At 44.6% G+C, this 13,245-nt stretch overlaps 1 protein-coding gene across 1 annotated transcript in view; it reads left to right on the top strand.

Moving 5' to 3' along the window:
- ZSWIM2 (zinc finger SWIM-type containing 2) overlaps positions 1–13,245 on the top strand; it is a 1,244,853-nt gene that overhangs the window by 1,079,847 nt on the left and 151,761 nt on the right. The window contains exon 10 of the mRNA XM_044075126.1: positions 9,837–9,847. Coding sequence (XP_043931061.1) covers positions 9,837–9,847 — 11 coding nt within the window. The remainder of the gene's footprint in view (positions 1–9,836; positions 9,848–13,245) is intronic.

Below are 13,245 nucleotides of genomic sequence, written 5' to 3'. Positions count from 1 at the left end.
GCACTTAAAAACCTGAAATATAGCAACCATAGCTTTAAGTTTGCAGTGATTGACCAAGTTAATCAAACTAAAAGAGGGGGTCCAGCTTGTTTGCAGTTGGAAGAATTAGAGTTAGAATGGCAAATAAGGCTTAACGCTTATAACTACCCTGGTCTAAATGAATCCTGCTCAATTAGTAGTATTTTAAAACTTAAGAGTCTGAAACGCTGATGTTGCTCTCATTACTATTTATTTACTTTTATTATTTTTATAAATTTGTTTCATGATTTTGTCAAATACTTACCTATATATATACTTTTATGTGTATGGTTTTAGAGGGTTTTATTAACTGTTGATTTTTTGTACCTACAGGACATGCAGATACATTTATGTGTATTTTAAGCACCATTGTGTATTATTATTATTTATATGGTGTAAGTTATAATACATTCCCTATATGTATATTTAGATCAACATAGGTGATTAACCTTATATGTTATTTATATGCATGTAATTATAGTATTTTAGTTTAAGGTTAGTTTATAAGTATTACATTATATATACTCATAGCATTAGGGTAAGAAGTCCATTACATACTATTTAGTTTACTGTGACTTTAAGGAAAGGAAGGCGGGTTTTTAAAAAAGTTAATTGAATGGACTAATTGTTTGGATTACTTAAACCTCATTTGTATATGTTTTTACTGTTTCTGATGAAGTGCACTCACGGAGTGCACGAAAAGCGCTTCAATAAATTATAGATTTTCGTTGTATGCAGGTGCTTTCTTGACTTTGTCCTGTGTCCGGTTTACGTTTTCGTAGTTTGAACTTTTGTTTTGGTTATATTGAAAATGGAAACAAATATATCAGTAAATGTTTGTTTTTGTCTTTTCCCGGTTAAGGGTCGCCACAGTGGAACTCCGGTCCGCTAATGATTGGCAGTAGATTTTTATGGTGCCAAGTTGCCAGCCCGATGCCCAACCTTCAGCGAAGGCACGCCCATTCACACATGTCTTTCGGAGGCCATTCGACCGCGGGGAGGACATGCAGACTCCACACAGAAGGCACTCCAGCCGAGAATCGAACAGGAGAATCTCTTGCTGCGAGGCAACAACGCTACCACTGTACCACTGCGGCATCTACATCAAGAAATGTTATTAGTTAATAATAAATATATCAAAACCAGTCATAAGCAAATAGTACCTAATCGGTTTATCTGGTTATTGAATGATATTTGCTTAAATGGTATTCTACCCTGTTCTCAAATTCCCTATTTAAATAGCATAATTTCCTCTTTCCAAAGGTTTACATATTCTAACCATTGTATTAAAGACTTACCCCAGGATTCACTAATCTTCCGTGTAAGACTAAATTAGTCTTACATGGAAGAGTCAGTCTAAGAGTAAGATGGCAGCGCGCCATGCATATTAATGAGGACGCGCCGCCTCAACTCTAAAACTAACATGGAGCATGGACGAGTGTAGGGGGGCGTGTCGGACTGCCGATCAGTCCAAAAATCCATGCCCCTGCAAGTTTGAAACATGGGAAATATCTAGTTACATGAGCGAGTCCGCTCACATGTGTACAGTCAAACACTAAACTCCCCCATATAGTAAACCCCGTACAAATATAAAAAGTAAAAGAAATTTTTTATTTTCATTTCCGATATAGCTGCCCGTATTTGCGCATGTTTGCGCGGGTTTGCCCATTGCTTAGCTACAGTTAGCAGTTTAGACACCAAAGAGGATAATAAGAAAAATATATGCAAATTAAGCGAAATAGCGATAGCGTAGTAGTTAGAGCCTTTGCACAAAGAGGAGGCATTCCCGGTTCGAGTCCCACCACTACACTTTTCATTTTCTGTTGGAAATTCTGTATACAGAAATATTTCCTGACATGTATTATTTAAAGTTTTGTAAAAAGCATTGAAATGTTATATGTAGTAGTGAACGAATTTATATATATATATATATATATATATATATATATATATATATATTGCATACTGATGCATGAGTAAATTATTTTAAGCAATGTAAAGCACTGCTAAGCACATTTTACCAGTATTGAGCATATTTATATTTAATTGCTCGTAGCTGAGCATTGCATTAACTAGTGCATTGTCTTTGAGTGGAGCTGTGCATCGCGCAAACTAGTGCAAACAGAACATGTTTGCGTGTAGCTGCGCACCGCGCTAACCAGTGCAACATCGGGCAACGTCGAGCAACGCTGAGCAACATCGGGCAATGTTGAGCGAAGTCGGCTAAACACAGCCACACCTCCTTCACTGTACCTTAACAATTGAGGTCTGGCCAGTAGGAAAATAAAAAACAGTGACAGGGCTCAAACTCGGGGTACTGTGCACTACAGGCACAGTACATAACCACTAAGCCATGGCAGCTTTTCAGAACCATGCACTTTCAACAGACACATATCTATCAAAGGAATATTAAACATTGCTAACATCAGCTAAGCAGGTGTGCCTACAGCTGAGTTTTTTCCAAACTGGCCAATCACAAATAAGTGCAGGAAATGAGGCATATTTAAGCTCCACAGGCTGGAATACTTGCCATAACTGGTTGTAGCTCCCTTCTGCAGTCAGCATGGCCGGGGTTGGAGAAGGCACTCGATTTTGAGCGCAATGTTGGGGCATTGAGGAAACCAAAGTAATGGTTTGGCTCCTTGTCCACAATCACGAGGAAAGACTCCTGCGGGGCCAGTACCAGGGCACCCAATGCAAAACGGAGGCCTGGAACTGTCTAGCTCGTGATCTCACCAGTGCCACTGGCGTTCCTCGGACTGGTGAGCAGGTCAGGCACCATTACTCTGACCTGAAGTGACACAAGGAGGATCAACTGGACCCTTGGATCCAGGAGGCCCGTGGGATGGCAAATGCCTCAGTACTGAGTAAGTAGCCATTGTATTAAGTATTTCAGAATTGCTATCCATAGTATAGACAAGAATAAGAAGTTATGTACCTACCATAACGTTCCATGTTAGTTGTCTTCTTCTCGCCTTCATTCTTGCTGGATGGGTTCGGAGCCGATCCTCGGCTCTGACTCGGCCAATACTAAAGCTCGAGAGCTAATTCCACCGGCTCGAGGCTCCCCTATATCCCACAATGCTAGGCGGTAACTACTCAGATCTCGTTTGCCGCTATAGCTGACGAGTGCTTTCTACCGGCTCAGGCAGGTTAGTTTAATATTTACCATTAGGTATTACTAATAACCCCCTTTTTTAGTTATAAAATATTTTCTGTAGTTTAATTCTAATATTTAGTTATATCGACCCCTATCTGTCGAACCCTTCCCCTCTTACCACTTGTTCTAGGCCTTCAGCCCTTCCCTCACCCTAGTCCCTTTTAAGATTAGTGTTGTAGGGGCTTGTGTGTATGTGTTTCTGTATAACTGTAATTTTTTATTAATTTTTTCTGTAAAGAGTGTCTGGTTTGTGTGTGTGTACAGCCTCTCTTACCTTACTATGTCTAAGGATAAGGTCTCAGGCTTCAAGAAGTGTGACTCGTGCTGTCAGAAAATGTCTCTGACAGACGGTCACACTTCTTGTGTGTATTGCCTGGGACCTGTGCACCTGCAGGACTCATGTGCTGTTTGCCATGGTTTCAGCCCTCGAGTCCTGCAGGAACGCAAGAACAAGCTGATCTTGCGGGGCTTGTTAAAGCCTGAAGGCCCCCCGACTCAGTCTGTGTCGGGGAAGCCTTCAAAAACTTCAAAGCAGTCGGCTCCTGCTCTTGAGTCGACTGCTGAGAAGTCGAAGCAGGCTTCGACATCGGCTCCGGCCGGAGCCGATGTTATTAAGCCTCATACTGTTACCTCGGCTCAGGCTGGAGCCGAGGCTGATAAGTCTTCATCGGCTCCGATACCCTTATCGGAGCCACATTCAGAAAGAGGTCCAGGTCCCCCTCTATCGGATCCGTGCACTCGGCGCCAGGATCCCCTCTCCTTTCGGAGCGGAGTCACAAAACCCATTCCTCTCGGTCTTCCAGGTTATCAGACCATGATTTGCAGAGGGTGGTGAGTAGACTTCTTAAGTCCGAGGCACTGGCCCAAATGCTGCATAGCCCGACTCACCAGTCAGTGGCTATTCCCGTTCCACATTACATTCCTCCTCCGACTCCTTCGTGTTCGGAGCCAAGGCTTGTCGGAGCCATGACTGTCGGTGTGTCGGATCCGATACCTTCCATTTCGGCTCCGTCGTCTGCCCCAATCTCCACTTTGGAGGGATCTCGGCGCCGAGCTTCCCTCGTCGGCTCCGAGGGGGCGAGTGGCATCGGACCCTTGTCCAACCCCGCTCTCCCTCTCAGAGCTTTGGCGCTGGTGAGTTCGGCTCCGACATCGGCTTCGGAGCCATCTCTGTCGGTGCCGGGAGAGGTCCTTGTCTCTTCGGAGCGAGGGCCTCGTGCCTTGCCTGACAGGGGTGCCTTCGAGGTCATGCGGAGTGTGCTAGAACCAGGTTCTGCCCCACAGTCAGCTCCTTCAGCCCCTCCATCTACAGTGCCTGCGGTGATTTCTACTCACCCCCTTGTCCCACACTGCAGAGAACCAACTCCTCCAGATTCCCCATTGGAAATTTCCTCCTCTTCCGAGGTCTCTCCTGACCCTGCAGGAGATCCCCCTAGGAAGAGGCAGTGCAAGAGGAAGCACATTGACTCCCCTGAGTCTATCACCTCTGACACTGACTTAGAGGAATCCGAAGGGTCCCTCGATCCCCTCTGAGGATGTCTCCTTTGCGGACATCCTTGAAATCCTCAAACAGAGGGGGAACTGGCCAGCCCTTAATCCTTCGGAGGATGAGTCAGTGTATCTTGAGGCGTTTGGTTCTCACCCTTCTACCTCCTGGGTGTCCCTCCCTTGACCCACTTATGGAAGTGGTGGCAAGGAAGGCTTGGACGGCTCCTGACTCAGTGGAACCCACCCCGAGGAGACCATCCAAATTTATTACTGCCCCCAAAGACAAAGAGTTTTTATCCAAAGGTGTCCCTGTTGATGCCATGGTGGTGGCTGTGGCCACAAAGAAAGAGTTAGCTGATCCTTCGGTTCCTGTCCATCCTCCTAATAAGGAATCTAGGACCATGGACAGGTACAGCAAGCGGATGTTCTCGTCAGCGACCTTTTCAATGCGGTCACTGAATTACTTATGCCACTTCACTCGTCTCCAAAGAGATTTACTCAAGGATATGGGTGAACTGATGAAGGATCCTACAGCTGAGGGGTTCAAAGACACAATGAACTCCCAGTTGGCAACCCTAAATTCCATTGTTAACTCCTCCATGCAGCTGGTCTCATACGCAGCAGATGGGGCGAGTAGAGCTGCAGGCACAGGTGTTGCCTTACGAAGGCACGCCTGGATGCGGCTATGCAACTTTATGGACCTTTCAAGGCGTCCTTCACCAATTCTCCCTTTGATGGATCATCATTGTTTGGCCCACAGGTGAAGGATACATTGACCAGGTGCGAGGTGGAAGGTAAGACTCTCTCTGCCGTAGGAGTCCGTTTTCTACCCTTCTAGACCCTATCCCAAAGGTCAAAGGGAGGAAAGATGTGGTTCATAAACAATCCCAGGAGTCTCATCTGATGCACAAGGCGATTCCCTCTAGAGGCAGAGGGGAATAATAATAGGCCGCCCTAGAGGCAGAGGAGGTCCATAAAACCAGGGTAGCAGAGAAATGTTCTCTGACAAACCCTTTCAGCACCCTGAGGCTGCCCGGCTGTCCGCCTTCGGAGGCAGTCGGGGGAAGGTTATCACTGTACCCAAAAGCCTGGCTTTCCCTAACTCAAGACAAATGGGTACAGTCAATCATATCCGAGGGTTACAAAATTCCCTTCATTCATATTCCAACCCAACCAAAAAGATCCCTTCCAGACGTTCCACCCGGTCTAAGGGAACAAGCAGCATTAGAAATTTCGAAGCTGCTGTCAAAAAGAGTCATCCAATCAGTCCCGGCAGACCAGCAAGGATGGGGAATCTACTCCAAATTCTTTTTGGTACCAAAAAAAACAGGGGACTGGAGACCCATACTGGATCTCAGCTACTTAAACAAGTTTGTCAAGAAAACAAAATTCTGGATGGTCACGCTACAGTCCATTCTACCCTTCTTGGGTCAGGACAATTGGATGTGCTCGATAGATCTTCAGGACGCGTACTACCACATCAAAATGAACCGACGCTCCAGGAGATATCTCCGCTTCAGGCTGGGAGCCAGTCACTACCAATTCAGGGCCCTGCCCATTGGTCTCACTACAGCCCCCTGGGTGTTCACCAAATGCATGGCAGTGGTCACGGCTCACTTGAGACGCCAAGGATTCCAGGTGTTTCCATAGCTGGACGATTGGCTCCTTACTGCCACCACCAGACATCAGCTTCTCCTATCCAGGGACTTCACCATTCAATCTTGTCAAGCTCTAGGCATTTCAATAAATTTTGAAATATCTGCCTTGTCGCCTTGTCAGTCTATTATTTTTATAGGCATCACCTTAGATACACAGACCCTTTCAGCCAGACTCACAGAGCAGAGGGTGTTAGACATCCGGAACCAAGTGTCCCTTCTCTTACAATGTGTCAAAGTCAAAGCCAGACTGGTATTGAAGGTACTAGGACTCATGGCAGCAGCTATTCCCCTTCTCCCCTTAGCTCGCTTTCACATGAGGATCCTCCAATGGATGCTTTTTACTCAATGGTCCTTTCAACGACTCCCGATGTCCCATACCATACTGATAACTCAAGTATGCAAGAATCAACTGTCTTGGTGGATCACATCACCTCAACTTCTCCAAGGAAGACCCATCACTCCCCCCCCAGTTGCCACGTTGACAACAGATGCCTCCCTGATCGGGTGGGGGGGGCATTATCAGGGCAGGACAGTCCAGGGCACGTGGCAACCCTTCGAGTGCCACTTGCACATAAATGTCTTAGAGATGAGAGCAGTGCTTTTAGCATTGCAAGCCTTTCACGACTCTCTTCCCAAGGGGACTATTGCAATTCAAACGGACAACATGTCCGTAGTGTGGTACATCAACAAACAAGGCGGAACCAGATCATACCCTTTATGTCGAGAAGCACTCAGACTTTGGCAATGGGCGATCTCTTCTCAGCGTTTTCTGATAGCAACGCATATTCCCGGGAAATCCAACGTTATTGCAGACAAATTGAGCAGAGCAATTCTCATGCCACACGAGTGGTCTCTAAAGAAATCAGTTCTAGAAGAAGTATTCCTAAGATGGGGCCACCCTTGCTGCGATCTTTTTGCTACTCCCCAAAACAGCAAGTGTCACAACTTCTTCACTCTCTTCCCGTTACCAGGCCATCCCACCAGAGACGCTCTAGTCCACGATTGGCCCCGGGGACTTCTGTATGCCTTTCCCCCCTTTTCACTGATACCTCAACTAATTCAGAAAGCCATCGCCTTGAGAGTGACAATGATCCTCATTGCCCCTTACTGGTCTCGACAGATATGGTTTCCCTTTCTTCATCGTTACCTTTTGGAGCAGCCTTGGCATCTGGACCCAGTACCAGATCTGATTACCCATCAATTGGGTCAGCTGCACCAATCTCTGTCTTCTCTGAACCTCACAGCGTGGTTTCTCCGATTCCAACCTTAGCCAGGCTTCCCTCAATATCTCGGTCGGTCCGAGATATTTTGATAGCTTCTCATATATCCTCTACCCGGAAGATTTATACTAGCAAGTGGAAACGTTTTTCCCTTTGGGCATCATCGAAAAACATAGATCCCTTTACTGCACCTATCCAGTCTATTTTAGACTTTCTAGCAGAACTCTTTCATTTAGGATCTTCTGCATCAACCATTAGAGTTCAATTGGCTGCCATATCAAATTTTCATGTTGGTGTCTCAGAATCCAGCATCATGGCTCACAAACTCTGTAAAGCCTTCTTAAGGGGTGTATTTCTTCTCAAACCTCCAATCAAAGACCCTCCGCCTCAATGGGATTTGAACTTGGTTCTGGCATCTTTAATTCTTCCCCCCTTTGAACCGGCAGCTTCATGTTCTCTGAAGTTGCTTTCTTGGAAGACACTTTTTCTGGTAGCTATAACTTCAGCGAAAAGAGTATCTGAACTCCATGCTCTGTGCAGTCGCCCCCCTTACTTAGTTTTTCACAAAGACAGGGTATCCCTCCGGACTAATCCAACCTTTTTACCTAAAATATCTTCTCAAATTAACCTAAACCAAGTTATTGATCTCCCCGTTTTTTTCCCTAACTATTCAAATAGGTCAGAGCAAAAGCTGCATTTTTTGGATGTTCATCGCCAACTGAGATATTACTTAGACAGGACTAAACAATTCAGGAAATCTGATCAATTGTTTCTGTCATATGCAGAAGGTAGATTGGGCCTTCCAGTCACTAAAGTATCCCTTTCTAGATGGCTCACGTCTACAATTACTTTCATCTATGAGATCAGACATCAAAAACTACCCTCAAGACCTAGAGCTCATTCAACTAGGGCATTAGCTACATCCATAGCCTTTCAGGACAGGTTGCCAATAGATTCAATTTGTGCAGCAGCCACCTGGGCTTCTCCTCATACATTCATTTCACATTACAAATTGGACATGGTTTCCAGAAGCCGTGCCAATTTTGGTTCCACTGTTCTCAAGAGTCTGTTCTGATAAGCCACCCGGGATAAGGTGCTAGGGACGTGGTCCCATCCAGCAAGAATGAAGGCGAGATTGACAACTTAACATTAAGAAGTTATGTACCTACCATAACATTCCATGTTAGTTGTCTTCTTCTCGCCTTCTTTCTTGCGTCCCTCCCTCCTTCCCCCAACAGACCGACCAGAATTCTTTTGTGTTTCTTCTTCCGAAATTTGTTACTCCCACACTTTCTCCCACCTCTTCTATCTTTACTGAGGTCTGCCTTTTCTTTACGCAGACTGTTTGAGGTGGGTTTCCCTACTCCATTCTAGGGAGACTAGGATTGCTTGGTATAGCTATCAAACGATATCTGAGTAGTTACCGCCTAGCATTGTGGGATATAGGGGAGCCTCGAGCCGGTGGAATTAGCTCTCGAGCTTTAGTATTGGCCGAGTTGGAGCTGAGGATCGGCTCCGAACCCATCCAGCAAGAAAGAAGGCGAGAAGAAGACAACTAACATGGAACGTTATGGTAGGTACATAACTTCTTATTCTTGTCTATACTATGAATAGGTATGTCTCATTATCACTGCATTTACTTCACAGCTGCAGGTGTCCAGGCTATGAATCAGCAAGCCCATGAAGATAGGCTGCAAAGGCTGCATCACCAGGCAGGTTAGTAATTATTCTGCATGTACTGTTATATAAAATAAATGAGAGAGCCTTCAAAAAAGTGTTTTAACCCAATAAATAAAGGTGTAATAATTCTTTAATAAAGGTATAATTCCTGGAGTGCGTCTGTATGATTTTCTTTGATATGTTGCTGTACTGTTGGATTTTAGAAATAGTACTGTTGTATTAAGCAGTGTTAGTTAACCCACACTTGGGTAGGCCCATATAAAGTGGATGAAGGGAGTGCCAGTAGCTTTTATGCATATTTACAGCCCTTAATTGTTGGTTCATGCCCAGCATGTACAGGTTAATCTGGCACATGAGTAGCTTGGTATTGTGCTCCCCAGAAATGTCAGTGTGCTGCCAGAAATGTAGGGAGCTGTTAACATATAACTGATAATTTCACCTGAACATATCTAGATAATTATATGAAAGTAGAGCTGTCAGTGTACCATCACAGCAGTAGTGTGTGTGAGCAACTCTCAAAATATGTAGCAGTAACATCTCCATCCTGGATAGTTTGTATGTCAGATACAGCTCATGTATATAAAGATCTAGCAAAATCCAATTGCACAATAGAAGGACATTGAGTAGTGTAATAATACATGTAAGGGGCATATAACTGCAGTTAATAGGAATGTAGTGTAAACTAGAAGGATATATAAGTTGTTAATTGAGCTATCTTTTCCACCCTACTGTATGTGCATAAAAAATGCAATTCCACACCTCAACGGGTATGTCTAATCTCAAAACATTTATTGGGACATATGTCCTATTGGTTTATAAATATTTGCATTCATTTCTATGCATGTGCCATATTCAAATACCACAATATTGGTGGCCTGTTGCCATCAATTAAACCTGCGTGCTGTAGTAATGTCCACTATTGTTCTATATATGCATGTGTTATGCTTGCTTTTCAACTGTTGAAATTCTGGTGTGTTGGGTTAATGGGAATACTTCTGCATGCTGTTATAACTAACTGGGAATGCTGTTGACTGTTACTAACTCATATCTTTATTAAATTCTCCAAAACATAGTTCATATGGGAAGGCCGGTCCCAGCGGACCCACCTGTCCCACCACAGCTGGCCATGGCACCTGGCACCAGCAGGTCCGGTGCCCAGCCTCGGACCTCCTCCTCCATGGGCAGAGGAGGGCCACCTATCACCCTTTGAACGGTCCGGGCTGTGGTGCATAGAGAGATTGAGCATTCTGTTGCAGAACCTCTACGCCAGCTTGAAGCACGAGTGGCGCAACTCCCGGGTCAGCCTGCCCCTCCTACACAGCCCCCAGCACAGCCACCCTCTGGGCTGTGAAGGTGCAGTGGTGACTGCCTATGGGCGGGGATCTCAGTTCCACTGTTGCCATCTCTGGGCTCATGGGCTTGCGATTTCCAACCATCCCTCCCTGTCAATGGTGTTCACCCACCACATGTGTCATATTCCGCCCCTGTATGCGTCTTGTTTGTCTTGTCTGTTTACCTCCCCAAATATACCTACTTCCCCTACCCCACATTCCACTCTCACCTGAAAAAAAAAGGGCAATCTGCTCCCAAAAAAAAAATGAAGCCCCATACATAGCTGCCCATTTTGCACACGTCTCCTGGACACATAAAATGTAATTTAATTGGCATTACAACATACTTTGTTGTCCTCACCCCTCTCTCAGGGGTTGAAGGTTTCATATGTACCTCCAAAGTTATTCCAAATGCACAGCTGTTGCTGTTAAAGAAATGGGCAGCTATGGACCTTCCTTACACCCGTCCTGCACATCCCGAGCTATTTTCCCTACTGTCTTTCCCTCTTTGTGTCCCTTTTTCAACACTTTCCTATCTCCCCATTTTCTTTTCTTTCAAAGAAATGAGCACGGGGGTTAGCGGGAGTAAGCACTATTAAGCAGTAGTTAGTGGGTTTGCGCAAGTGTGCCCTTGTTTGCGCTTAGCTAAGCACTGCTAAGCATCGTGCAAACCCGCACAAACACGCTTACAACTGCTTAAAAGTGCCTTAGTCACTCTGTATGTGAGGGCCCTTGTTCTGCTCAGCAGCAAAATAAAACACCTCTGTCAGTCTCGAACCCCGGACCTTGTACACACTACACTGCATGAAGTACCACTAAGCCATGGTAGATATACAAGTTGGTGCTGAAATAAATATATCATGCATCAGAATGAGTGAATGTAAAGGAATAATAGGAATGCCATACCACACAACTTATTCTGTGTATCTTTACCAACAGTTGTGGGATTACATTACATGACTGTGATAAGAGAAGCAGCCATTCTAGCAGGAAATAATGTTACACCATCACTTTACAAACCCTACACAGTATCACAGCAGGACAAACACTGGCATATCTGTTTAAGGCAGAGGCCATACCTCCCAATTGTCCCTAATTTTCAGGGCTGTCCCTGATTTTGAAAAAAAATTAGCTCTGTCCCTCTAAATCCCTCTGCAAACTACTGACTTGGGCCAGAAAGGTGGTGAATTACACGTAATGAGTAATGACAATAATTAAGAGTCAGACACTTCATTTACTTCAGAAAAGGTGTATTAATCCATATGCGCTGGTTCTCTCAAAGTCTCAACTTAATGGCACTAATATTTTAAAGGTGTCCCTGACTTTTTCTCTACTTTTCCCTGAGTCTGTTCAAATATTTACCTGAGTGTTTGAGAGGTCTGGTGGAGGCAGAAACACAGAGGCGTAGCAGCCTTTCTGCTGTTACACACTGTGCAAATAGCTTTGGAAGGAGTTTTGGAAGCATACCCTTATGTAGGAATACAACACTGAAATACAAAAGAATGTAGCCATGTACTGGTAGCAACCAACTGTAACAATGCCATTGCTCTAGTGCTACAAAGACCTTTGTGGTGCACAGACAAAGAATAACAGGCTAATCTCTGGCTACCATGTGGATAGGTCCACAGTTGGGAGTTACGCAGACAGACTACTTGCCTTGATAAACTAACATGTACACAGCAACCCTGTAAGTCCAGCAAGATAAAATTCACACAATAATATGTACGCTCTCTATACTTCTGCACCCCTACCCAAATGTAGAATATACCTGTGTGTGCAGGGTCTACCAAAGATGTAGGTAAGCCTACTCACAGTACTGAAATGTGTCCAGTTTTCCTGAGCAGCTTGTGCTAATGTCAACACTAAAAAAGCACTAACTGTTTAGAACTGAGTAAATGAATATTCACAGTATAGCAGTTTGCAAACAATTCTTGTGCCAAAGAAATACATCTCAATAACTAGCTTTGTATGGCAGTTAATTGTAAAATTTGAAAAGAAAGTACATTCTCCCATGTATCTTGTGTTAGCATTTTGAGGGGTGAGTACATTTCTACACTGACAAGTGTGTACTGGAAGCAGCAACATTTAGGTCTGAGTACAAAATGTAAATCACTGGCTGCACCCTTGGCTTCTGATATAAGAACTATACCAACCTTCTGTCTTAAACAATGATGTCCACAGCAAACAAGGATGATCGCCATCTTGGAAAGCTGAAAGGGCCACGCCTACCTGAGTTAGCAATTTATAGTACTGGGTTGCTATGACAGTGCTTACTGCAATTACTACACAGCAGGCAGCATGCAATTAGCAAATGGTGGCCACTAATTGGTGCAGAGGCCATCACATGCTCATGTGCAAATACCTACAAAAGCAGGCTGCAATCGCTGCCAACAAACTCAATTACTCTATTGCAGAGACTGACAGAGAGAGAGAGAGAGACGGAGAGAGCGAGAGACAGAGAAAAGGAAAAAGAAAAAGAAATAGGAAAGGTATGTGACACATATGTATTTACTGGCACATAGTAGATGTTTTGGAAGAGTAGTCTACATAATGTGAACCATTCATATGTGGCAGCAGTACTTATCTATGCACAGATGTCCTGCTTAACTACTGCTATGGACAATACAGTGTGTACCTGTGGGCAGTGGGACATACCTGTGAAATGTGTAGCTTAGCATTAAATGTCAAAA

Source organism: Protopterus annectens, chromosome 6.part0, assembly GCF_019279795.1.
Source record: "Protopterus annectens isolate FY-2018-M chromosome 6.part0, PAN1.0, whole genome shotgun sequence".
In the NCBI taxonomy this organism is placed as follows: domain Eukaryota; kingdom Metazoa; phylum Chordata; order Ceratodontiformes; family Protopteridae; genus Protopterus; species Protopterus annectens.
This window is presented reverse-complemented; position numbering and strand designations above follow the sequence as displayed.